Here is a 27,623-nt window from a genome sequence, read left to right as displayed (position 1 = left end):
TTCTTAGCTGGGACCACAGAATAATAGGCAAACCCACTCCAAGGCACGTAGCCTCCATATATGTTCTAATGCTTGTGAGGAATGTATGTGCTTTCATTCTCTGGACTGGACTTGTGTGTTTGTCTGTTGGCATCCACTCCTTCAACTGTTTGGTTTTTGTTTGCAGATCTTGATGACTTGAAAGGTGCCATCTTTGGAAGCTATAGCCACGGTTCTGCTCTGAGTAGCTTTCCAAGCTATGACTGGTCCGATAAGGAAGACACCTACCAGAGCAGGAAGTTCTCCTCCTTCCCACTTCCCCCAGGAAGTGGTTCCTCCTCAGCTACATCTGTCTTTCAGAAGAAAGAGACCTTGTTCGGCAGCTCAGAAAATATCACCATGACCACTGTTTCTAAAGTAACGACTTTCACTAGCGAGGATGCTCTCCAGGACGTGACGTTTTCACCCTTTGCGAACTTCAAAGGTTCTGCTCCTCAGTCTACAGACCAGAGCGACGATGACGTGGAAGACTTTGGGGAATTTGCAAGACCTTTGGCAGAGGTACCCGAAGCTCCAGCTGCGATCCAAGAGGCAGGTGCCAGCGGTGCTTCCTTGGGAGTAACTAAAGAAGGCACAGATGACTTCGGAGAGTTTCAGAGCGAGAAACCCAAGATCAGCAAGTTTGACTTCTTACTGGCCACTTCCCAAGGAAAAATGAAATCTAGCGAAGAAATGATCAAGAGTGAGCTTGCAACCTTTGACCTCTCTGTGCAAGGTAAGCAACCTGGGTCATCAGTTGGTCCTATTTGTATGCTAGAGCTGAGCCCGTTGAGATGTAATCAAAGAATCACAGGTTTGGAAGGGACCACGAGGGTCATCTAGTCCACCCCCCTGCACAATGCAGGAAATTCACAACTACCTCCCCCCCACACCCCCACTGACCCCTACTCCATGCCCAGAAGATGGCCAAGATGCCCTCCCTCTCATCATCTGCCTAAGGTCATAGGATCAGCATTGCTGACAGATGGCCATCTAGCCTCTGCTTAAAAACCTCCAGGGAAGGAGAGTTTACCACCTCCCGAGGAAGCCTATTCCACTGAGGAACCATTCTGACTGTTAGAAAATTCTTCCTAATGTCTAGACGGAAACTCTTTTGATTTAATTTCAACCCGTTGGTTCTGGTCCGACCTTCTTGGGCAACAGAAAACAACTCGGCACCATCCTCAATATGACAGCCCCTCAAGTATTTGAACATGGTTATCATATCCCCTCTCAGTCTTCTCCTCTTCAGGCTAAACATACCCAGCTCCTTCAACCATTCCTCATAGGACTTGGTCTCCAGACCCCTCACCATCTTTGTTGCCCTCCTCTGAACACGTTCCAGCTTGTCTACATCTTTTTAAAATTGTGGTGCCCAAAACTGAACACAGTACTCTAGTTGAGGTCTAACCAGAGCAGAGTAAAGCAATACCATCACTTCACGTGATCTGGACACTATACTTCTGTTGATGCAGCCCAAGACTGCATTTGCCTTTTTAGCTACCTCATCACACTGCTGACTCATGTTCAGTGTTTGGTCTACTAAGACCCCAAGATCCTTTTCACACACACTACTGCTCAGACAAGTCTCCCCCATCCTATAATTATGCATTTGATTTTTCCTACCTAAATGCAGAACTTTACATTTGTCTTTGTTGAAGTGCATTTTTGTTGAAGTTCTAGCCCACTTCTCCAGCCTGTCAAGATCATCCTGCATCTTGGCTCTGTCTTCTAACGTATTTGCTACCCCTCCGAATTTAGTATCATCTGCAAATTTAATAAGCATCCCCTCTATTCCTTCATCCAAATCATTTATAAAGATGTTGACGAACACAGGGCCCAGCACAGATCCCTGAGGAATCATTAACTAGTACTCTTTGGGTACGATCTGTCAACCAGTTGCAGATCCACCTAACAATAATAGGATCTAAACCACATTTTCCCAATTTGTCAACTAGAATGCTATGTGGAACCTTATCAAAAGACTTACTGAAATCTAGATAAACTATGTCTACATAATTCCCCTGATCCAGCAAGGTAGTAACTTTCTCAAAAAAAGAGATAAGATTAGTCTGACATGACTTATTCTTGAGAAACCCGTGCTGGCTCTTAGTGATCAGATCCATCCTTTCTAAATGCTCAAGGGCTGACTGTTTGATGATTTGTTCGAACACTTTTCCTGATATAGAAGTCAAGCTGATGGGTTGGTAGTTACCGTACCCGGATCCTCCTTTTTCCCCTTCTTGAAGATGGGGACAACATTTGCCCGCCTCCAATCTTCTGGCACCTCAACTGTTTGCCAAGACTTGTCAAAAATAATGGACAGAGGTTCCGAAATTACATCTGCAAGTTCTTTGAGTACTTTGGGTGCAATTCATCTGGCCCAGAGGATTTTATTTCATTTAAAGAAACCAGGTATTTGTGCACTATCCCGCCAATTCTAGGCTGCAAATCCCTTCCCTCATCACATGTTCTGTTTATGCCATGTTGCGCACCACTTCCCTCATGAGAAAAGACTGAGGAAAAGTAGGAATTGAGGAGTTCTGCCCTCTCTTCATCTCCCGTTACAATTTCACTTTCCGGTGCACGCAATGGGCTTATCTTGTCCTTGTTCTTACTCCTACTCTGTACATAGGAAAAGAACCCTTTTTTGTTGCGTTTAGCATCTCTCGCTAGCCTGAGTTCATACTGAGCTTTAGCTTTCCTAACACTCTCCCTACAAGCACTAGTTATTTGCTTATATTCCTCTTTGGTTATAAGGCCCTCCTTCCACTTCCTAAATGAGTCTTTTTTATTTCTCAACTCTTTAAAAAGCTGTTTATGGAGCCACCCTGGCCTCTTTAGGCTCCTCCCATTTTTCTTTCTCATAGGAATGGTTTGGGATTGCGCCTTCAGTATTTAATTTTTAAGAAACGCCCACCCTTCTTGAACTCCCTTCTCCTTAAGTATTTCCGACCATGGGATTCTACCTAGCATAAAGTTAAGTTTGTTAAAATTTGCTCTTTTAAAGTCAAACCTATATGTCTGACTACATACAGGTTTTCATTTCCCCAAGATTGTAAATTCCAAGAGTACGTGGTCACCACTACCCAGGGTGCCTACTACTTTAACCTCATCGACCAGTTCTTTGACGCAGAAGCCAGCGGATTGGCAGTCTGTCCAGGATAACACCATCAGAAAGTCCTCTGCTACTTAGAAAAGTGTAGTTTATTTCACAGTGCAAAGATATAATACAGATACTTCTTACACACTCTCCGCTCATAGCATCCCACACAGAGCTTCAGTTCCACTCCATTATATATACCTGGTGGATGCAGCCACCAATCACAGCTGATGCTTAGTCATTCTGACTTGCTAATGCATTGCATCAGCCACCTGGCCATAACCGGATCAGGCCAGCTCTCTCTAGCTCTCCAGGGACTTTCCAGGCTGATTGCATCATTACTAGATCCATCTGATCTAACCTGCACCTGTCAAACTAATCTGACAGCCTTGTAATATTGACATTCTTCCCTGTTGGTGAGAATCAAATCTGAGATAGCAGACCCCTTGTTTCCCTGTCCACCTTCTGGAAGTGCTTTCCTCTGCACAGTGCTTTCCTCTGCACAGCAACCCTGGTATTCCATCCAAATACTAATCAGGGCTTTCCCTGCTTAGCTTCTGAGATCTGACAAGGTCAGGCTAGCCTGGGCCATCCAGGTCAGGGCACAGATCCATCTAACAGTAGTAAAATCCAAATCACATTTTTCCAACTTGTCAACAAGAATATTATGTGGAACCTTATCAAAAGCCTTACTGAATCAAGATAAACTATGTCCACAGCATTCCCCTGATCCAGCAAGGTAGTAACTTTCTCAAAAAATAGAAGGTTAGTGTGACATGACTTGTTCTTGAGAAACTTGTGCTGGCTCTTAGTGATCACAGCCATCCTTTCTAAATGCTCAAGGACTGACTACTTGATGATATGTTCTAAAACTTTTCCAGGTGTAGACATCAAGCTGATGGGTTGGTAGTTACTGGGATCCTCCTTTTTCTCCTTCTTAAAGATGGGGACAACGTTTGCCCACCTTCAGTCTTCTGGCACCTCACCTGTTCTCCAGGAATTTTCAAAAATAATGGACAGAGGTTCCGAAATTACATCTGCAAGTTCTTTCAGTACCCTTAGATCATGGGTGGGGAACCTTTTTTCCGATAAGGGCCATGTGGATATACATCATTCGCGGGCCATACAAAATTATCAACTTAAAAATTAGGCGACCAAGCCTCAAGCAGGCAGCTGCCCCAGATGACACCCCCCCCGGCGCTGGCAAGCAGGCAGGCATCCAACCAGTGGTGCACTCGCCCACCTGGTGGCACAGGATGGTCTATTGCACCAGCCAGGCGTAGCCGTCCAGCCACATGCCGGAGTTGCTCCTGCTCCGCATGGTCGGGGCCGGATTCTACAGCCGACTCCTGCTACCTCTGCCTGCAGGGGTGAAATGAGGACACACTGGCTAAGAACTCCCCACACACACACACACATTCTGGCCCTTCCCCCTTTAACCCCTCCATTGTCGCCACTTCCACCCCCAGCCCTCTTGTAGTACAGAGGGAATACATTTCTCCACGGCTCGGGTGGGAAAAGGTTAACACAGTTTCTTGGGCGGTCCTAGCAGCTCCATAGCTAACAACTCTTCTGAAAGGGGGAAAAGGGTTCCTTTTCTCAGCAAAACAAACTCACATCCGCCTTGAATAGAGGCTATTCCTGTCCGCGGGAGGGGGCGAATCGCCAGTCTTAGATCCTTCTGAGCTAGAGATCTGCCAGGACCCACAAAGGGCCAGACCAAATGATTGTGCAGGCCTTAAACAGCCCCCGGGCCTGATGTTCCCCACCCCTGCCTTAGATGCAATTCATCTGGCCCTAAGGACTTATTCATTTAAAGGACCTAGGTGTTTATGTACTACCTCTATGCTGAGCCTAGGGTGTAACTCCCTTCCCTCATTATGTGTTCTGCTTTTGCCATTGACAATTAGTTTTTTAAATCAGCACTAGAATATCTCTGTATTGATATACCATTGAGAATATAGGTGTAACAGGTTTTCTGAAGTCCCAGCCACCATTTTCTTGTTTTAAAAAGTAAGTCTCTAGCCATGTCAGTTGCAAAGATATGCCTTTTTCTTTGTATCTCTGCAAGGGGGGCGGGTTAGAGACTTGCTTTTTAAAAAAATGAGCGTTGGGAATTCAGAGAACCTGCTACACCTGTTGTTACAATGGTATGTTGATGTAATGATATTCTAGTGTTGATTTTTTTTAAAAGCCACCCTCCAGTGGCGGGGGGAGGAAAGGGCTCGGGTGGTGACAGGGTTAGAGGAAATCGTTGCCATGTGAGGCAGAAAATCTGAATTTTCCAACTCTCACAGAAGTCACCAGGCTTAAATTGCTATTATCCTCAAAAATTTGGAGCACAGCAGGTTTGAGAAAGATCAGAGAAAAGCAGGGAAACTGCTGTAGGTACACAAATGCACCAAGATGCTGTGGGAAAGCAGGAGGGAAACCCACTTCCTAAAAGCATTCAACTCCAAGCAGGTAACCTTTGCAGAACTGGCAGATAAAAGGAAGTATTTCTTCACACAACGCATAGTTAAATTGTGGAACTCCCTGCTCCAGGATGTAGTGATGGCTGCCAATTTTGAATGCTTTAAAAGGGGAATAGTCCAGTAGCACCTTAAAGTCTTTAAGGTGCTACTGGACTCTTGCCCTTTTTGACTACTGCAAACAGACTAACACGGCTACCCACTGTGAATTAACAGGGGAATGTACATGTTCATGGAGGGGAGGGCTATCCATGGCTACTAGTCAAAATGAATACTAGCCATGAGGTATACCTATTCTCCCACTGAGTTCGGAGTACATCTTCATCAGCGGGTTTTGTCGTTCCTATGCTCAGGGAGGCAGGATCCAAAAAACCTTTACTTCCTGTCACATGTGCTAGGATCGCCCTCTGGTATCCAGTTCTCTTCCTGCCTTAGAGGGAGAAGCAGCATTTGTGGTTAGCTCTGTAGCAAACCTTCTTTTCTAGCCTTTGCACTTCAATAATTATTCCTGTCTAACTTTATTTCTGTGTTTTTTCTTAGTCCTAATCTTGGTCTTTGTGCACCCAGCAGCCTTTTCCTCTTGTATCTACTGTTTTCCCTCATCTTTGCCTCTGTCTCCCCCTCCCCTCTCCCCCTCCTCCGTTTACAATATGTCTGAGAGTGGAGATAGGGCTTCAGAGGAATTAATGTCAGGAGACGAGGAGCAAGTTGAAGGACTCCTTCCCCGCCCCCCCCCCCGCCAGCTTTCCCTAGTGGCGTCCAAGAGCCGCAAAGGGGAAAAATGGGCGAATCGGCCCAATTTGCAGGCGGCGGCACAAAAACGGAGCCTCCAGCCGGGAGACGTTCAAAACGGCGCAAAAAAGACGCGCACAGACAAGATGGCCACCGCAACTCCCCTTTCAGCCTCTAGAGGTTACAAGGGCGAACTTGATCCCAGTGATGCCGGCCTCTGGAGTTCATGTGACTGGGACTACCCCGGGTAATGTTAAAAATGTTCATTTTTTAATTGCAGAAGGGGGGGAGGGCAACTTAAGTCTGATAAATTTAATGCGGCAGGCATTGAGAGAGGAGTTTGCCCAAATTAGCGACCATTCTTGGGGGGACGTCACAAGATCCAGAGCCTCATTCCTGGGTTCCAGGGCTTCCATCCACTCTGATTCAGAACGTGGGGAATGCTCCAGCGACACACGCCATGCCTGGCCAACTAAGGCAGCGAGGAAGGCACCATCGTCCTCTTCCAGCAGGAACAGGTCCCCTTCTCCCTCTTCTAGCGATAGAGAAGAGGGCAAGTTCTTCTCAGGAGAAGACAAGGAAGGGGAGGAGACTCAAAATCAGGATCAACAATCCCAGTTATTTTCCGGGGAAGATTATCAGGCGTTTCTGAGCAAGGTATTGGCATCCTTAGATCTTCATGAGGTGAGGACTCAGAGGCTTCCAAAAGTAAGGCTAAGTTTAGGGGCATGAAGGAATTCTTCACCCGACTGAGGACCCATACCCGGGCTGAGCCTTTTCCTGAATTCTTTGAGGACCTTCTCAAAAATGAATGGGAGAAGCCTCTGTCTAACAGACAGCTCCCCACTGCTGTTAGAAGAATGTATAATCTAGAGTCCCGAGCTTCTAACCTCTTTCAGGTTCCCTTAGTTGAAGCACCAGTCGCCGCTCTGCAATCTACCGGCTTACTTTCTGAGGATGGGGCTGGCAACATCAGGGACCCTCTAGATAGAAAAGCTGATTATGCTATCAAAAAGCCCCATGAGGCTTTGGCCGTATCCATACAAGCATCGGCTACGGCAGCATTGGTGGCTCGGGCATCCATCATGTGGATCAGAAAAATAATTTTCTGACTCTACAAGACAGTAAAAGGGTTCTGAGTGGTCTTAACAGAGTTCTGAAAGCAGTAAATTTTATGGCGGATGCCACCCTTGATTCCATGACTATGTCGGCCAGGGCACTGGCAGTTTCCTCTATTTCTAGGAGGGCACTTTGGCTCCGGTCCTGGTCAGCTGACTTCGGTTCCAAATCCATCCTGTTGGGATACCCATTCGAGGGTGATCAGCTCTTCGGCTCTAAACTAGAGGACATACTAGTCGAGACGAAAGACAAGAAAAAGGCCTTGCCAAAATACATAAGGAAAGAAGGTAAGACCTCTTACTCTTCTTCCTTTCGTCTCTTCCGAACCTCTCACACCCTGGCAAGGGGCAGAGCGGACAACAGAAGGAACAACTGGAATTCTGGAAGGGGATCCTTTCGCAAGGGCCCCAGGTTTAACAAGGGATTCCAGCCACAACAACACTTGGACAAGTCCAACAGATTTAGTGAGAAACCCGGGAAACAATGACTGCTGGGACAGTCCGGTGAAGGGAAGACTCCAGCCTTTTTGCCAATACCTGGGACTCCCTTCACCCAGACAGAAGATTATTCACGAAGGATACAGCCTAGAACTACGCAAATCCCCCCCAAACCGCTTCTTTCTCTCCCCCTCCTCTTCCAAACCAGACAAGATAGCCCACAGTCAAGCAGCCATAGACCACCTGCTTCAAATCAGGGCAATCGAACCAGTCCCCCAGACAGAACGGTGCGCCAGGGTATACTTCATTTTCTTTACCATTCCGAAGAGAAACAGAGATTGGTGCACAATCCTAAATCTAAAGCACGTCAACAAATTATCCGGCTCAAACATTTCAGGATGGAGACACTCAGGTCCATCATAGAGGCACTCTGTCCCCAAGCGTTTCTGACGTCGGTAGACCTGACGGAAGCGTATTTACACATCCCCATCTACCCCGAGTACCAAAAGTTTCTCTGCTTTGGGTACAACCTCGATCACTATCAGTTTCGGGCCCTCCAGTTTGGTCTCTCATCAGCCCCGAGGGTCTTTACCAAGGTCCTGATGATGTTGGTGGCTCACCTGAGAGATGTAGGGATCCACGTCTTCCCATATTTAGACGATATCCTGGTGAGCGCTTTTTCAGAACAACTGTCCTTACAGCACACGGAGACCGTCCTCCGGGCTCTAGAACTCCACGGTTTCCTGGTAAACAGGATCAAGAGCACCCTCTCTCCGTCCCAGTTCATCCATCACCTAGGGGTATTCATAGACCCGAACCAGAATGCAGTCTTCCTTCCGCCAGACAAGATTTCCTTCATTGTCAATTTGACAAGGACAGTGATTCTTTCCAAATCCTCCGGCCTGTCATCCTTAGTCAGACTGCAGGGGGAAATGGTGGCATGCATAGGGATTGTGCCATGGGCTCACCTCCACATGAGGGACCTGCAATGGTTTCTCAAGCTATTTCAACTGCAGATAACTCAAAAGAGGAACCCACTCCCCACCATCCCGAAACAAGTGAAGGACAGCTTAAGGTGGTGGACCAGGTCCCACAACCTAGCCAAGGGCCAGAACTATCTCCCGATCTCCACGATCCAGATTTTCACCGATGCCAGCTTGGAAGGCTGGGGACGATTCTGCAGCAACAAGTAGCACAGGGTCATTGGACACTGAAAGAGAGTCACCTCCACATAAATCGGCTGGAGTTACGGGCAATCCAGAAAGCCTTGATAGAGTTTCAGCCAAGAATCAAGAACAGTCACGTCCTGCTGAGAACGGACAATGTCTCAGCAAAAACTTACATAAACAAGCAAGGCGGGTCTTGTTCCTCCTCCCTTCACGCGGAAGCCATAACAATTCTGAATTGGGCAGAGGTTCACTTGGCGTCCATCAGGGCAGAGCACATAAAAGGAGTAGACAGATTGACTCAGCCGACAGCAGGTGGACGAGGGGGGGTGGTCCTTGAAGAGAGAGACCTTCCTTCAAATAACGGAGAAATTCGGAAGACCCATCATGGACCTCTTCGCAACAGGTGAAAATCACCAGCTTTCAAGGTTCCTGTCAAGATTTATGCATCCAAGGGCAGAGGGAATAGATGCACTGTTGTCCCTGTGGCCACGGGGTCTCCTTTATGCATTTCTTCCTCTACCAGTAATCTCCAAAGCTCTACGAAAATTCAGACAAGAGAGGGCCCTGGTCATCTTCATAGCCCCTCGATGGCCCCGACGACCTTGGTTTGTGACACTGAGAGAGCTGTCGATCCAGGAGCCATGGTCCCTACCTCCAGTCCAGGACCTTCTCCAACAGGGCCCCTTAGTACACCCAGATCCAGCCTGGTTAAAGCTGACCGCCTGGCTCTTGAAAGGTCAAGGTTGCTAGAGACGGGCTATACCTCAGAGGTCGTCGACACCATGTTGGAAGCCAGGAAACAATCCACCAGGCGCATATACTATTTTTCCTGCAAGGCCTTCGCTAGATGGTGCGGGAGAAAACATACTGATCCAGTGACCATTTCCACTGGCAACTTGCTTGACTTTCTCCAGGAGGGATTAGCTCAAGGGCTGAAGGCATCTACTCTCAAACGACAGGTGACAGCGATCGCGACAGTTGTTCCCCAACTGGATGGCTACCGAACGTCAAGGCATCCCCACCTAGTCACTTTCTTGAAAGGAACCTTGGCCATCTCTCCTCCAACAATTCATAGATTTCCGACTTGGAGACTTCACATGGTACTCCAGGCTCTCTCGACACCCATTTGAACCCTTACGGGAGGCTTCCCTGGGTCACCTTAGGATGAAAGTTTTCTTCCTCATGGCTGTTACATCAGCTAGAAGGGTGTCGGAACTGGCAGCTTTGTCATCTAGAAAAAGCTTCTGCGTCTTCCACATGGATAAAGTAGTACTACATCCAGATCCGGTCTTCATCCCGAAGGTAAATTCTAAGTTCCATAGACAACAGGAACTCCATCTTCCATCCTCTTGCCCTCACCCTTCTCATACAAAGGAGAAGAATTGGCACACTCTGGACATGAAAAGAGCTTTACGCATCTTTTTGAGAAGGATGGAACCTTTCTGGCGCTCTGAGTCTATTCGTTTTTATTTCATCACCCAATAAAGGTTGCAAAATGTCAAAGGCAGCTATCAGCAAGTGCATCAAACAGTGTATCCAGCTGTGCTATCAACTTAGCAACATACCAGTGCCGTTAGGAATTACCGTTCACTCAGTCTGCAGCGCCACTACTTCAGCAGCATTTGATGGCCATGCATCCGTGGAAGAAATCTGTAAGGCTGCGACCTGGTCGAGCCCTTCTACGTTCATAAGACACTACAAGATAAATGCCTATTCTTCATCCAACTCGGCATTCGGCAGGAGAGTCCTCCAGAATGTTGTATCAAATGATCAGTGAAGACTCCCTCCCAGTGAACGTCAGCTTTTGAAGATCCCGCTGATGAAGATGTACTCCGAACTCAGTGGGAGAACGGAACCTTGGCTTACCTGTGAAGGTTCCTTCTACACTGAGGGAGGAGTACATCTTGCCCGCCCAGGGTGAAGAATGGATCAAGATGAAGAATGTCAAGTGTCCAGATAAAGCTGAATTTAAAAAAAATTAAAAATGGGAAAACAATACGTTATATATAGGAATAATAAGGAGAATTAGAATAAAGTATTTTCATGTTCTACTTGTTACTAATTCTTGGTTTTAAGCTGTGTTTTTTGGAGTGGCTGCTCGTTCTTTTGGGTGCACATCTGTCTTTCTGTTTTTAAAAATTCTGCTATGGAAGTCCTCAAACTGGATATCAGAGGGCGGTCCTAGCACATGTGACAGGAAGCAAAGGTTTTTTGGATCCTGCCTCCCTGAGCATAGGAACGACAAAACCCGCTGATGAAGATGTACTCCTCCCTCAGTGTAGAAGGAACCTTCACGGGTAAGCCAAGGTTCCATTCTCTCCAGGATCAGAGGAGCATGCCTATTATCTTACGTGCTTTGGAACACAGGCAGGATGGTGCTGTTGCAGTTGTGGGCTTCCTAGAGGTGCCTGGATGGCCACTGTGTGAACAGACTGCTGGACTTGACGGGCCTTGGTCTGTTCCAGCAAGGTTTTTCTCAGAAATTGCACTTTTTATTTATTTATTTATTAGTCTTACAACCCGCCATCCCCAGCAAGCTGGCTCAGAACGGGTAACATTTTAAAATACAACAACCAATATAAATATCCATGATAAACCAACAATAAAATTCTAAAACCTAACATGATGGCGCATCAAGTCTAAAACTGTAGGGACCATATAGGTGGAAACCATTCGCTTGGTTGTTCCCACTCAAGGGGGAGAAGGTGTGGGGGAGGCTAGTAAGATGGTACAGATAATATAAGCTGATATAGGCGGCTGTCCTCAATTGTAGGCCTGGTGGAAAAGCTCTGTCTTGCAGGCCCTGCGGAAGACTTTCAGGTCCCACAGGGCCCTGATGTTACTAGGCAGAGCATTCCACCAGGCCGGAGCCAGGGCCGAGAAAGCGCTGGCTTTTGTTGAGGACAGCCGCACGCTCTTAGGGCCAGGGACCACCAGCAAATTTTCGTCGGACGATCCTTCGGGGGGGGGGGGTTCTATGGTTGCATGTACAGCCACAACACTGAATACCTGAGTGAGTCAATTCAACAGTGTGCCTTGTACATACATAGTGCAGTCTGAAAATTTGAGGAAAACCCCCAAAAATGCAACACCCTCTTGAGCTGGGCTTTGTGGAAACATGTGAAGCCATCTTTTTTACTAAGTCTCACCAACGACCTGTCTAGCTGAGCATTGCCTGAATGTCTCAGGCTGAGAAAGGTCCTTCCTGCTGCACTTTAAATGGAGCTACCAGGGGCTGAACCTGAGACTTTCTCCTTGCAAAGCATGCCTTCCGAACCACAGCCCCTCAGAAAAGGAGGAGGATGTAGATTTGGTGGGGCTTGCCAGGCTGGGTAAGCAATACTTTGAAGCTGAGTGAGCAGTGCTTTTTGTAGCGAAACACCCAGAGGCCACTTGCTAATATTATGCAAGCTTTAATCAGGCTTCAGTGTACCCTGAACCAGGAGAAACTACATTTTGCAGATTAAATATTGTGCATGCTTTTATTGTTCTTGCTCTGCTTTTGCTAGCTATGGGGATGTGTGTGTGGGGGGGGGGGTACTGAGCCTCCTTTCCAAGCATTTGACATGCTATTGAATGCTCCCTGATTGGCCTGACTGGCATTACCTGTACTTCTGGTCACTAAGTAGATTTCAATAGGGGGCATATTTTTCAACTGAGCAAAGGGCTCACAGCATTGGCTGACACACAAGTAAAGAATGCAGGTGAAGAGCTCTAACACCCTCTCTTCTGGTATGTATTGCAACAGAGACTTTGAGGAGAGCCTTTTGGTGCCTCAACAGCTCCCTTTCTCTCCTGCCTTGACATAACTTGTGAGTGAACTGTTGTGATTCATGATAAGGGGAGGCCTTAGCCAAGGCCTCTGTTGAACACATGAAGCTGCCTTCTACTGAATCAGACCTTTGATCCATCAAAGTCAGGATTGTCTTCTCATGCCGGCAGCGGCTCTCCAGGGTCTCAAGCAGAGGTCTTCCACATCACCTCCTTGCCTAGTCCCTTTAACTGGAGATGCCAGGAATTAAACCTGGGACCTTCTGCATGCCAAACAGATGCTCTACAAACTGAGCCACAGCCCTGTTCTTCCTGCTACAGCAACTGGGTTTCAAGAGCCTTTTGCCTGTACCCTTGCTTGGGAGAAAGTAACGAAGGTAAAGAATAGTGTGTGACTGGAGCAGGGACCGGACTGGAGGCTTTTGAGGGGGCCGTGTTAGGCCTCCAGTCTCCTACCCCTGACTCAGTGTGCTTTCAAGCATATCTTCACAATCTTATGGATATGAAACTTGCTTTATTTAAAAATAAACAAGAAAATGAAAGCTGCAGGTCTCAAGCAGCTGAATTCTGTCTCCCCTCCCATACTATGTTCCGTGGTTATTTTGTATTCCCCTGGATTAGTTCATGCTTGCATTTCCTCTATTATGTACTGGGCATGGTTATCTGAGGAACGTCAGAAAAGCCGTGCTGGATTAGACCCATGGCCTGGGTAGTCCAGCAACCTGTTTTCCACCCCTGCCAACCAGATGCCATGAAAGGCCTCTGACCAGAGGACCCCAGCAGCTGGTAGTAGGAGGTATTCTGCTTCTGAACATGGAGGCTCTTTTTAGCTTTCTCATTCTTTGCAGGATCTCACAAAAGGAGCTTGAGCTTGGGTGACAGAGAGATAAACCGCTCCTCACCTTTGCCAGCCCTGGAGCAGCCGTTCAGAGATCGGTCAAATACCCTGAGTGAGAAGCCTGCCCTGCCCGTCATCAGAGACAAATATAAAGATCTGACGGGGGAAGTAGAGGTAAGAAGTGATAGCAAGGAGGAAGCATTGGCTGGTGAAGAAGGTCAGGGCAGATCCAAGAGGAAACAATACTTTTGTGTAGCGTTTTGGATGTTTAAAACCTTTGCATTATCTTATCCTTACAACTGCCCTGTAAGGGAGGCCCAGCATGATTACCCATCTTGCAGAGGGCGGGCTCTGCAGCTGACAGTGTGTCCTTGTCTGAGGCCAGCTAGCAGACTCGTAGGGTTGACAGCTCTGGGTTGGGAAACACTTGGGTGAAGCCTGGGAAAGGAAGGGTTTGGGCAAGGGAGGGACCACAGCCACAGAGTCCACCCTCCAAAACAGCCATTTTCTCCAGGAGAACTGATCTTGTTTGTCTGGAGATGAATGGTAATAGTGGGAGATCTCCAGGTGTCACCTGGAGATGGCAACCCGACAGCAGCGGCAAGATTCAAACCATGGACTTTCTGGTTTGCAGTTTGGCCTCTACCAGTGCCATCAAGAACAGAGGGTTTGGACAAAGAATAGGAGAAGCTTAATGGTTTGTTAACTGTTTGGTTGATGGGGTGCGGTCCTAAGAGAATGACTGGATCATTCCCTTAAGTACCAATTGATTGGAGGGGTGGGAGCAGATATGGTGAGTAATTGTCTGCTTGGAGCGTTGATTAAATCACCTTAGGGTGCCACAAAAGTGTTTAGCTAGCCCAATTGTTAAGCCAGGCACACCTTTAGGCTGAGGGGGAAAGGTCAGCTGCCAAACCCTTCCTGGCCAGGCTTTGAAACAAAATGGTTCCCCAAACCTCTGAGGCAACTCCATTTTGGGGAGCAGTGCCCTGCTCTGATGCAAGTCTTAGTGGCCCCCTTACCTTCATGAAGGCCTTTGACGGGAGGAGAGGTCTACTAGAATTGCTATGGTGCTTGATCACTGTCTGGTTTAGCCAAAGATGCATCCCCCCCTTGGCCTACCTGTCCCATGCAGGAGAGACTGAACAGCAACTTCTAAGAACTACTTCTTATAATCTGCACAAGGGTGTCTCAAGGGAAAACAACCTTCCATTCTGGAGAGCACCTTTCCCTGATTTTGTTGACCTCCATGTAAGAAAAAACACCACGAAACAGCCCTGGCTACCACATTTTTGTTTTCTTTTTCATGTAGGAAAGCGAGAGGTATGCTTATGAATGGCAGAGATGCTTGGAAAGTGCTCTCCAAGTAAGTATGGTATCTCCTTCTACCAAAGTAACTTCCTTTGTTTTTTTGTGTCTGCTGCCAAAAAAAAGCAGCAATTTCACTCACAAAAACATTCCTAGTTGGAAAGAATAAGCGAGGCAAAACTAAACAGGATTCCAGTGGCACGTCGAAGACTTAACACTTATTCCAGCACAAGCTTGTAACAGTAGCTAGTCGAAGAGAAATGAATTCTACTCTGGCTGTCTCTCAACAGATGTTGCTCACCCACTCCCAACTATTGAGAGATGGGTAGAGTAGGATAGACATAAGGTCATATCTAATCCAGGAAGATGCATGATGATCAAGGTCAGAAAGCAGAATTGTTGGCATGGGGGGGGGGACTTAACTGGGAAAGGATCTTGAGTAGCAGGACCCACAGAAGACTTCTTGCCTGAGACCCAGGGGATTCACTGACAGACAGAATCGACCATCTTGTCTCTGTAGAAAGCAGCTTCATGGAATCTCTTTGGGCTCCTGATGTTTTGAGAAGCTAAACCTGGGTCTGACGAAAGTGACAGGGATGCTTGCTAGGTGGTGCCTGCTTTAGTCTCCTGTGTTCCTGCCATGCCTTGTGCTACACTGAGTGCTCAGGGCCAGGTAGCCATGTTCTTTGTCACTTTCCTCTGCTCTAGTTAGACCTCACCTAGAGTATTGTGTTCAGTTTTGGGCACCGCAATTTAAGAAAGATGTAGACAAGCTGGAACATGTCCAGAGGAGGGCAACAAAGATGGTGAGGAAAGGTTGAAGGAGCTGGGTATGTTTAGCCTGAAGAGGAGAAGACTGAGAGGGGAAATGAGAACCATCTTCAAGTACTTTCTCAGGCATGGCCTGAGAAAGGAATGTTGTAATTTTCTCCAGCTGCTGGCCAAGGCCAGCTATAGCCCTGCTAACAACGTGTTTAGACTGAACTCTGTGGGAATGCCGATAGAATCCTACCTCCCTGACAGCTCCTGGGAGGGGGGTTGCCATGGCATCCAGATCTACCTCGATTTGCCCTATGCTTCCATATATGCCCTGTACTGTGCTTGTAGTTTTCATTAGTGTCTATTTGATTCTTAGCTTCTGCTAACCTGTGGATTTTCCAATAAATCAACTCTCTTTGGACAACTTGTCTGTGGATGTCTGTTTATGGGAGTATCATAGGGCTAGAGCTCACATTTGGGCACTAATCTTAAAAATATCCTTATCCCTGGCTGGAGCCCTGGAGGGATCGCCGGGACCTTGGGTTGGAGCTAAGGATGGGCTCCCCGAGGGTGTTTTCCCCGGCTGGAGCCCTGGAGGGTTCGCTGGGAGCCCGGGTTAGAGCTTTGGGTCAGCTCCCCAAGGATTCTGATCTACTGCGTGCTATCCTTGCGGAGGCACAGCAGTCTCAAGCCGAGTCCAACCGACTGACTGAGTTGGTCGTGGATCAGTGGCATCGGCTGGCGGCAGCGGCCCCCTGGGAGACGCGGGGCGCTGATCTCCGCGCCCATAACAAACTTTGGTGGTAGGATGTTTTGCTAAAGGAGACCCGGTTGGCGCAAGAGGACGCAACTCTCTTTAACCCAGCTGTTTCACAAGGTTGCAGTTCGCGGGGCGCAGCAGTCGGTCCCAATCTGAGGGTCCGTTTCCTCATTCCCAATGGCGGGAGCTGGGAGTGGGACTGGTCCGGACCTCAACCTGGGCAGCCGGGACGTGCATAACCTGGCCGCCAAGACAGTGTTGTCCCTTATGAAATTACGGCCAGACCTGAGGACGATGTGATTAAGATGCTACATCCAGAGTTTGGTTCTTCTTCCATGGAGCTTGCCCGCAAGGTTTTACCACTACTGGGCAAGTATGAGGAAATTCAGTTGCTGTGGAGCAAGCGGCCGAGCTGGTGGTAGCGGCTGCCGAGGCAGCTCGGGCCGCCGCCTTGGAAGCGGCTCAGGCTCAGGCTGCTCAACAAAGGGTGGTGGAGCAACGTTTGGCTGAGGTGGCCGCTGCTCAGAAAAAAGCCGCCCTGGAGCGGGCGGCCTTGGTGTCCGGAGCGCAACCGAGAGGCGGGGGGGACTAGAATGGCCCTTGTTCTCCCCCGAACCCTGTCCACTCCGGGATGTGGCCCATCGACGGCGGCTCGTCTTTTCCTCGGACGTGCGGGACTATTATGAGGATGTGGAGCCTGACGAGGAGGACTCAGACGACTGGAATACAAACTTCCGGGTTAGCCAAGCCCGACGGACTGAGGGGGCTGAGGAGGAGATACACGTTTTGAAGTATCAAAACCGAGCACTATTGGAGCGTATGGCCCAAATGCAAGACTAAATGGACGTGCTAGTGCGCGAGTATGGACGCTTGCATCAGGCCCAAACCGTACCGCCACCACCCCCAGGGCAACAGCCAGTTCCCGGGCAACAACTAATACCTGGACAGCAGCCGCAGCAGCCAGTTCCTGGGCAACAACTAATACCCGGACAGCAGCCGCAGCAACCAGTTCCTGGGCAGCCACTAATACCCGGACAACAACCGCAGCAGCCTCCTGGACAACGCCACCAGCACTACCCTCAGGACTGCCCATTCAGCCAGGGGCCCCACTCCAACCGGTGGTACCGGTTGTACCTTGGCAGCAGCCCCGACTTCGTGTAACTTTTGATGGCTCAGCGGAGGCCCTGCCCTGCTTTCTACACCAAGTGGACAGTTATATGAGAGAACAGGGGCATGCTTTCCCCACGGAAGACAGCCGGGTAAGGTTAGTCTCTTCTCTTCTGACTGGGAGGGCTGCAGAGTGGATGATCCTGCAGTTTGATACCCGGGCCCGATCCGTCCGCTCGCTCAACAAATTTATGCGAGCATTAAGATGACGTTTTGAGGACCCGTTCCAGGGGGAGAAAGCCAAGGCTGCCCTTTTGCAACTCCGGCAAGGATCTTCTTCGGTCAGGGAGTTTGCTGATGAGTTTCATCACGGGTGCATTACTTCTGAGAAGCCTTACACCCCGAGATTTTGAACTGGGCTTATATGCAACGGGATCCAGCCACCCTGGAGGAGTTGATCCTACTGGCGGAGGATGTGGAAAGCCGCCGCCAGTTCATCTCTCTTGCCCGACGTCGGGCCAAGGAGGGGGGAGGCTAGAAAAATCCTCCCAAGGCCGCAGCTCAACCCATAAACAGGTTCAAAGATTTCTCGGGTTTGCAAATTTCTACAGGGGGTTCCTCCCCAACTTCGCTCAGGTTGCGCTGCCCATCACAGACCTCCTTAGGACTAAAGGAAAGGGAAGCGCAGCCACCTTGCCTACGGCCAAAGTGAATTGGACCCCCCAGTGTCAAACCGCTTTTGACAGTCTCAAACGACTGTTTACCTCCGAACCGGTTTTAAAACACCGATTGTGAACAAATGTTTGTAGTCCAAGTAGACACTTCAGAAGTAGCAATGGGGGGTGTGCTACTGCAGTGAGGAGGGGACGGCCAACTGCATCCATGCGCTTACTTCTCTAAGAAGTTCACGCAGTCTCAGCTCAATTGGCCGATCTGGGAAAAGGAGGCAGCCGCTGTTAAGCATGCCCTCACGTTGTGGAGACAGTTTTTAGAAGGTTCTAAAGTTCCTTTTGAAGTTTGGAGCGATCATAAGAACTTGGAGGCATTAACAGGGGCTCACAAACTGTCTGCGAAACAGGTACGATGGGCGGACTTCTTTGCTCAATTCCGCATCGTATTAAAACATGTGCCAGGGAAGCAGAACTTGCTGGCCCATGCTTTGTCCAGACTGCCCCAATACCCTACCAAGATCAAGCGCCCCACAGAGTCTCTATTTTCTCCTGCTCAGAGAGGTTTACTGCCCACCCTGGCAGTCCAAACCCGGTCGCAGACCCAGCTCCCAACGCCGCTGCCTTCGGAAGGGGGGGAAGCCCAAAGCCCGACCACGTCGGTCGGCCCGTCCACTCCTCTCCCCTCACCTCTCTCTCCGGCACGGACTCCTCCACCCATGCGGTCTACTAGTGCAAGTCCCGAGGGGCAGGGACCCGTCCGGCAGGTCGAACCGGCCCCCCTGCCCCCCTCAATGGCGCCAGCTCCTTCTCCTTTTGAGATGCCTGCCAGCACAGTTCCCAAAATGCCTCATGTGGAGGGGCTTACCGATTCCTTCAAGGAAACTCTCTGTCACAGTTGCCAAGCAGAACTCTCCGCCCAAACCCTCTCGGCTTCTCTGAGTGAACGCGGAGGTTATTGGTACAAAGATTCAAAGTTATATGTTCCTAAAGTGCTGCGGGGGGAGGTTTTGGGTCTAGTTCATGGAGCTAAGACTGCAGGACACTTTGGGTTTCTCAAAACATTACACTTTCTAAGGAGACAGTTTTGGTGGGCGGGCATGCAATCAGGAGTAGATTCATTCGTCCACAGTTGCCCAGTGTGCTCTACTGCCAAGAGACCCCAAGGCAAGCCGCCTGGACTATTGCAACCTTTGGAAACCCCCACTAGACCCTGGGAGGTAATTGCAATGGATTTTATGACTGATCTACCCCTCAGTGAGGGAAAAAATGTACTTTGGGTAATCACAGATCTGTTCTCGAAACAGGTGCATCTTGTACCTTGTGCAGGTATCCCTTCGACCCCAAAGTTGGCCCGCCTCTTTGTGTCACATGTCTTCCGATTACACAGTTTTCTGCGCAAGGTGGTCAGCTTTCTTGAAGTTAGTTGGGGTGGAACAAGGACTGTGAAGCGCTTTCCATCCCCAAACAGACAGTCAAACGGAACGAGTAAATGCTGTGCTAGAGTGCTACTTACGCTGTTATGTTAATTACCATCAAGATGATTGGGTAGGACTGTTGCCCTTTGCTGAATATGCTTACAATAATGCTGTGCACCAGTCCACTGGGTTTAGCCCTTTTCGAGCTGTATATGGACAAGACTTTGGCCCCATCGGCCATGTTGGTATTTCAGGGGAGGAGGGAGGTGGCTATGTGGCTGACTGGGTGCACACAATTCAGACAACCTGGCCATGACTGATAAAAAATATAGAGCGAGCCAAACATAAATATAAGGCTCAAGCTGACAAACACCGTTCGCCGGGTAAAGAGTACGAGGTGGGAGATTTGGTTTATTTGTCCACCAGGAATCGATGATCCACCCGCCCGTGTGGCAAACTCAGTGCCAAGTATGTGGGTCCGTTCCCCATTTCCCGGATCATCAACCCGGTGACTGTAGAACTGAGGCGAATTCATCCCATGTTTCATGTCAGTCTATTGAAACCGCATGTTCCCTCCCCGGAGTGGCATCCTGAACCACTGCCTGAGGCGCCTGTGATGGGATAAATGTGATGGTGGGGTGGGGGGAGCATTTTGAAATCGCAAAAATCCTGGATTTGCGTATCCATCATGGTTCTCTCCAATATCTAGTTTGCTGGTAGCACTTCAGTTCTGCTCAGGATGAGTAGGTGCGTTCACGCGACGTCTCCGCCCCTCACCTGGTCCGCGAATTCCTGGTCCCTCACAGACCAGCTCCCGGAAACTGAAGGGGGGGCCTTGGGGGGGGCAGAATGTCAGGCATGGCCTGAGAAAGGAATGTTGTGGTTTTTTCCAGCTGCTGGCCAAGGCCAGCTATAGCCCTGCAAACAACGTGTTTAGACTGAACTCTGTGGGAATGCCGATAGAATCCTACCTCCTTGACAGCTCCTGGGAGGGGGGGTTGCCATGGCATCCAGATCTACCCCGATTTGCCCTATGCTTCCATATATGCCCTGTACTGTGCTTGTAGTTTTCATTAGTGTCCATTTGATTCTTAGCTTCTGCTAACCTGTGGATTTTCCAATAAATCAATTCTCTTTGGACAACTTGTCTGTGGATGTCTGTTTATGGGATTATCATAGGGCTAGAGCTCACAGGCTGTCATAGAGAGGAGGGTGCTGAGTTGGTTCTGGTCCGACCTTCTGGAGCAACAACAGGTTGAAATTAAATCAAATGAGTTTCTAACCGTTAGAGCGCTTCTCCAGTGGAACAGGCTTCCTCGGGAGGTGGTAAGCTCTCCTTCCCTGGAGGTTTTTAGCAGAGGCTCCTTGGCCATCTGTCAGCAATGCTGATTCTATGACCTTAAGCAGTTCATGAGAAGGAGGGCATCTTGTCCATCTTCTGGGCACGGAGTAGGGGTCAGTGGGACTGTGGGGGGGGTAGTTGTGAATTTCCTGCTTTGTGCAGGGGGTTGGACTAGATGACCCTGGTGGTCCCTTCCATCTCTATCTTTCTATGATTCTACAGTCTGAAAAGACACGCTTTTGCCTGTCCTAAAAGCTCATAATCTAGATGAGACAAATGGATACTGAACACACATGAAGCTTCCTTATACTGAGTCAGACGTTTGGTCCATCAAGGTCAATATTGTCTACTCAGACTGCCAGCAGCTCTCCAGGGTCTCAGGCCACATCACCTCCTGCCTGGTCCTTTTAACTGGAGATGCTGGGGATTTAACCTGGGACCTTCTGCTTGCCAAGCAGATGTTCTGCATCTGAGCCACAGCTCCTCCTTCTACTGCAGGAAGTAGGTGTTGAAACAGGAAGAAAAGAGGCAGGCGTGAATTTAACCCCAGAGGTGTTTTCTGCTCTTACCGATGTCCAGCAAGGTTCTGCCTTCTCATTTAAACAAGATTTTTTTCATTATGTTGGTGGCAAAATAAGATGTCTTCATTTGGCCTCTCTACTGTTCTGGGAGGATGAATCATTCATGTGGTCCTCTTTTTATTTTTTGCTAGATCATCAAGAAGGCAAATGACACCCTGAATGGAATCAGCAGTTCCTCTGTGTGCACAGAGGTCATCCAGTCTGCCCAAGGCATGGAATATTTGTTAGGTATGATTTTATTTTACCATATCTTGTTGATGTTAGAACACTGATGTTTGGACAGTGGCTCAGCAGCCACGTGTGTCACCTGCCATTCCCGGATGTGTCACCTGCCTCATGTTCCAGTAGAGCACCGAGGCCGGTGCATGGAAGGGCTTGTGGTTGGCAGGTGTGGTTCACACTTTGAAGCAGCTGCAGCTGGGGGGACTAAAGGATGGGCACATGCCAAGCCCCATGCCAAGGAAGGAAGTAATGGGCCCATCCTCTCCACCACCACCCCTTCTCTGCACTCTCGTCCCAGCACCTGGGTGGCTGCCAGGAGGAGAGCAAACGAGCTAAGAGAAGAGTGAGACCACCACTGCAGCAGCCGCTCAAGGAATGAGCAAACTGGCCGGCAGTAGGTGGTGGTTTTGTTCCCCTTTCTCCAGGGCCACCTTGCTCTCCTCATCAGACAGGCAATCAATCTCCCAGTCCAAATTTTCACCATGGTTTAAACAGTTTAAAAGGGATCATGTCAGAGCTTCATACCTGGTCAGTATCCCCTTCCAGAACCTCATAATAGCTTTTACCTCCCTCTGGTTTCAAACTATGCCAACGGCTTGGATAGCTGGACATTACTCTCGAACACCATGGGCCTCTAGCCTATGTATATGTGGAGCCGTTCCAGAGGACATAATTCATTACACCTTATTCTGTCCTCTTTACACAGAGCCCAGATTTAAATTTCTTGGAGGGCCTAAATTTCTGAAGGGCCTAAATCTTTTTCCAGATCCAGAGAAGCTGCTCTTTCTCCTATCAGACACCAATCCTGATGTTTCCTACAAAGTGTCACTCTTTGCTTTAGCAGCCAAGACAATCCAAGCTAAAGCTGTTTTTAATCAGGGAATTTAACATATTTAAATACTAGCTTCTTGGGGGTCAGACTGTTTTAAATTTATTTCAATGCTATTTTATGTTATTTTAATGTTTTGTATGATAGATTGTGATGACCTTCGGCCACAAACAATAAAACTTTATATCGCCTTGCTCTCCTCCAGGCACTTTGGCGCTCCGACTCTCTTGTTGGAGCTGCTGTGCCTCATGTTGAGAAGAGAGCAAGAAGACAGAGAGGGAAGCCCTTCCCCTCACTCAGAATATACAAGGGCTGCTTAAGGTTCAGTAGCGGTGGAGAGAGACAGCTCTGCATGCTGGGGGTACTCTGGTAATGAAAAAAGTTTATAGTCATTCATGTGATGGGACAGTTCACAGGGCATAAAATCATCATATGGCTCTTCTGGCTGGTTGTAGTTGCTAATGTGGTTCTCTGCTGGCCACCGAGTACTGCTGCATTAAGAAAAAATTACTTAATTTTCAGTCCCCACGCAAACATCCGTTTCTCCTGTTCTCTCTGCCCCGTCTCCATTGTACATGGTTGATCAGAACATATGCCGTTGAGCATCCAATACTTTTATTTCCAAAAGGCCTGTGAAGTGTGTTTCTGGTGGCTGTAAGTAGCAATCTGAAAGCAAAGTGGGTTTTTATACTTTCAGGTTTACTTTTGGGTATGAAGATCTTGCATTGGAATTGGTCAGCCATATAATTTATCTATAAATAGGATTCTCATTTCCTCTAGGAACACATAGGGGGGGTTCCGAAATGAATAGAAAATCCTATTTATAGAGAGATAAACATCTGGAAAAGTTACCTGGCTGGTTCCAGTGCAGATGTCAGATCACTTCAAACCTATTTTGGGGAGGAGTCTGTATTGTTGTTGTTGTTGTTTCATTCTTATATCCCGCCCTCCCCAGCAAAACAGGGCTCAGGGCGGCTAATAAGGCTAATGTCGCCAGGTATTGCCTTCATAATATCCAAATCCATCTCCAGCTGAGGTTGTACCTGGTAAACTGAAAGTCCATCCAACTTCCAGCTGCCATGGACTAAGGCCACCAGACCGGGGTGGGGTGGGGGAGGCAGCTAGGCACTTGTCTTGTGCCTGGATTCAACTCCGGTTGAGGACCTGCTCCCCATAGAACAATTTGTATTTAATTTTCGTTGTGATTTTTTGATCCTGATTTTTCCAGCCAATTTTGGACTGCAAAATATAAACCTAAATAGTATATTAATTTCATCATGGAGGAGCAAAATCTGCCTTCCCTGAATGGCCATGGTCCCTCTTTTCCCCCACCCACCCTCTGCCTTGTGTTGTCTTGGGCCTTAGTGACCCTCCTGCACTCTTCTTCAAATTCCATTAGGGGTCATAGAGGTCTACAGAGTGACCAAACGAGTGGAGTTAGGCATCAAAGCAACAGCTGTCTGTAGCGAGAAACTCCAGCAGCTGCTAAAGGACATCGACAAAGTATGGAACAACCTGATCAGCTTCATGTCGCTCGCTGCTTTAACGGTAAGAGAAACAGGGCCTCTTTGTTGACATCTCTCTTCATTACATCTGCAGTCAGTATCATGCGTAATATCTTATCAACCTTTTTAATAATTAAAAATTAAGCCTCCATGTACAATATACCTCTAAATATTTAACACTGGGACCAAAATACTGTACTTAATATTCTCACCTTTCTCCTAACAGAGGAACTCAAGGTGGACAGCGAGAAATCCTGTGTCATTTATTATGTTAACTTCTGATGTAAAATATGCTGTTTTTCCCCTGTTGGCCCTGCAGCCTGATGAAAACTTGCTGGACTTCTCTTCTTGTATGCTTCGCCCTGGAATTAAAAACGCTCAAGACCTGGCTTGTGGTGTGTGTCTCTTGAATGTCGATTCTAGGAGTAAAGTAAGTACAGGAGCAACATTCTCCCACCTCTAAAACCCCTTTCATTTGCTGTGAGTGTGTGTGTGTGTGTTTTTGTTTGTTTTTGTGTTTTGCCTTGGTTATTCCACTAATTTTAACCAGCGTGTTGAAGTATCATACACTTTATTTTTGTTAAAACATTATTATGCCGCCTTTCCACCCAGTCAGGTTCCCCAAGGAACCTAAAAACATTAAAATACTTGGACAGCTCAAAAGAACATTTAAAAGTATAAAACAATGCAATTAAATACACATAAACAACACCAGAACCAGGGAAGAAGACCCATAACCGTTATTGGGGGTATGATGAACGAAACAAAACCGTTTTCACCTACTGGCGGAAGACACTGATAGAGGGAGACAGCCGAATCTCCCTGGGTAGGAAGTTCCAAAACAAAAAGCTGCCATGTAGGTAGAGCTGGGCTGTCTCTGACCTTCTCCCACCCAATTGACTGCCCACTGCTTCTTTGCCAGCAGGGAACTTGTTCGGCAGGTGATATGGTAGGGGAACGAAAAGCAGGAAGATTTGGCCATTGAGGGAATGCAGCAAAGGGATTGCAGCCAGCCAACTGCCAGCCAGGTGAAGATAGAGCAGGCGCTTCTTAGCTTGTTCTGAATGCCTGTCTGTGTTACTCTGTAGCAGCAAAATAAAACAAGAGTCCAGGGGCTCCTTGCAAGACGAACACCATATATTCCAGGATAAGCTTTGAGGCTATGAAGAGAGCTCAGACTAAAGAACCCTTCCGCCCGCGTGCTTTTTATTTATCTTTTGTGTGTCGCTGGAATCCTGTGGTTTTTGTTATTTTTGTAGGTTCTAATTTGTAACATTTACTCCATGTTTTAGCCATCATATTCTTATTTAAATTGCAGTCCATTTAGGGCCCATTTAGGGTTGTGTGGCAAAATACAAAAGTGAAGTGAAGGAAAAAAAGTATTTCCCAGACCCATCCCGGAAGCTTTTATAGCACTTCCAGGTCGAAGGGAAAGCAGTTGACTGCCTGGATGTCTGGAGACACCCTGGAGCCTGGAAGGGTTTTGGGGCCCTGAGAGCCTATTAATATATAGCCTGGATGGTGTTCATCACAGCAGAGCGTGGACCTGAAGGTTCTGAGTTCTAGCTCTGAAGGCGCCACAATCATGTGAACCCTGATTCCTAAAAATACCCCTGGGCTGGCGTCACAGTAGCAGTCTAAGGGTGGAGGGAATCCCAACTGCAGGGCCATCCTGCCGGCCTCCTTCTGGGTACGTGGCGAACAGATGTGCAGGAAAGAAACCCTCTGGGTCCTGCTTATTGTGAGACTCTGCAGTAAGACTCAAGCAGAATGCCCTGAGTACCTTAGCAGGCGGTGTACAGGCAAACTCATGCTTCCTATACACTGCCCTGACAATTTTTTAAAAACTCCTCTTGTGTTACAATATAATATTTCTATTGATGATTTTTTTCAATGAACAGTAACATTTAATCACAAATTATATAAGGAAAGGGGGAAGTTTGCAAGGGAAAATAGAAGGTAGAGGGTACGGAGATGAAATAGTTACGGAACCGGAAGTGAATTGTGGTTTGTCACTATGTGAACGAGCCTGGGGGAACCTTCTGCAGCAAATCAAAGTTGGTCATCATAAGTGAATCGAAGACTATGATTTACTCTCTTCCCTCCAAAGAAGGATTCCAAACCATTTTGTTGACCATTTTGGTTTGGAATCCTGCTTTGGAAAGAAGAGAGCAATCGTAGTTCCTGATTCAGAGGCAACAGGAAGCTTTGTGGCTGCGTCTCGAGTTATTCAGTGTCAAGCAGAACAGCAGGAAAAGAAGGGCACATTTTGCGAGCCTGGCAAAACAGAGACGTGCAGGCTCGGAAGCCTGGGCTTCCTTGATTGTCAAAGGGGTCAGGCGAGTCCCTGGAGGGTAACTCAGTGGGACAGAGGACCCCCCCCCACCAATGCCCTACCTCTGTGAACAGGAGGGCAGTTCTTGCCAGCCAGCTCCTGTGTTTTGGCAATTGTGTTGACCTTTTTGGTTTCGACGTTGTTTCAGAAAGAAGAGAAGCCTGCGGAAGAACCTCCTAGAGAAGTACGAACCCCTGAATTTTTTTTATCTTTTCATGTTTGTCCAAGGCAAGATGGCGTCCTTGACCGCCGCCCTTGTTCTCCCTGTGTGTCCAATCACAATTTTTGTGATTCTCTCTAACCTCTCGATTTAATCGACTAACTTGTACTCGTGTCACTTCCCCTCTTCTTGTCTTGTTGGCATGCCTTGTGAGTAGTTTTGCTTTTTGTGCCAGTGTGTTGGTGTGTGGCAAAGAAGTTGCAGTCGTAGTTGACTTGCATATCAGCTCTTGCATGTCTGGCCCAGGACCGGGTTGCCTTCATTGTGTTTTAAGGCTTTCAAGGAGCATGATGGACATCTTGGGTTACGTTCACTATAAATAAGCACTCCTGTTAAGAGCCTTCTGTTGCAAAAGGAAGTGGTTCAACTGAGACTTCAGCTGTCCTGGTATCTCCATGTAAGACTCACTAGTGTGAGATCAGAAGTATAACACTAGATTTTCAATGTCTTGTAGAATAAGAGCATCAGGGAACCCAGGTGAGCCAGGGTGTTGGTGGTGAATGTGAAATGCTTGCCTGGGGAAAATCAGATGTAGGAGTTGAGTTGCCTTTCGCCCCCATCCATCCTTTGCAAACACCCCCCTTCCCCTCTAGTATCTTAACAAACATGAATAGGGTCCACAAATTTGCTAAGATAATGTCTTGTCTTCATTTATTTGTGCCCCACCTTTATCCCCAATCAGGCCCAAGGTGAGGTGCTGTGGCTCAGTGGTAGAGCATCTGCTTGATATGCAGAGGGTCCCGGGTTCAATCCCCGGCACCTCCAATTAAAGGAACCAGGCAAGTAGGTGATGTGAAAGATCTCTGCCTGAGGACCCTGGAGAGCCACTGCCGGTCTGAGTAGACAATATAGACTTTGATGGACCATGGGTCTGATTCAGTATAAGGTAGCTTCATGTGTTCTGCTCTTTG

General features: G+C 48.0%; 1 protein-coding gene and 1 non-coding gene across 2 annotated transcripts in view; both read left to right on the top strand.

Moving 5' to 3' along the window:
* SYNRG (synergin gamma) overlaps positions 1 to 27,623 on the top strand; it is an 84,988-nt gene that overhangs the window by 50,288 nt on the left and 7,077 nt on the right. Inside the window, exons 15-21 of the mRNA XM_056865279.1 lie at positions 167 to 754; positions 13,669 to 13,832; positions 14,971 to 15,024; positions 21,733 to 21,829; positions 24,052 to 24,200; positions 24,477 to 24,587; positions 26,641 to 26,676. Coding sequence (XP_056721257.1) covers positions 167 to 754; positions 13,669 to 13,832; positions 14,971 to 15,024; positions 21,733 to 21,829; positions 24,052 to 24,200; positions 24,477 to 24,587; positions 26,641 to 26,676 — 1,199 coding nt within the window. The remainder of the gene's footprint in view (positions 1 to 166; positions 755 to 13,668; positions 13,833 to 14,970; positions 15,025 to 21,732; positions 21,830 to 24,051; positions 24,201 to 24,476; positions 24,588 to 26,640; positions 26,677 to 27,623) is intronic.
* TRNAI-GAU (transfer RNA isoleucine (anticodon GAU)) lies at positions 27,406 to 27,477 on the top strand. Its single transcript has one exon. It is a non-coding gene; the product is annotated as a tRNA-Ile (tRNA).

The sequence above is a fragment of the Euleptes europaea genome, chromosome 19, assembly GCF_029931775.1.
Source record: "Euleptes europaea isolate rEulEur1 chromosome 19, rEulEur1.hap1, whole genome shotgun sequence".
NCBI lineage: Eukaryota > Metazoa > Chordata > Lepidosauria > Squamata > Sphaerodactylidae > Euleptes > Euleptes europaea.
This window is presented reverse-complemented; position numbering and strand designations above follow the sequence as displayed.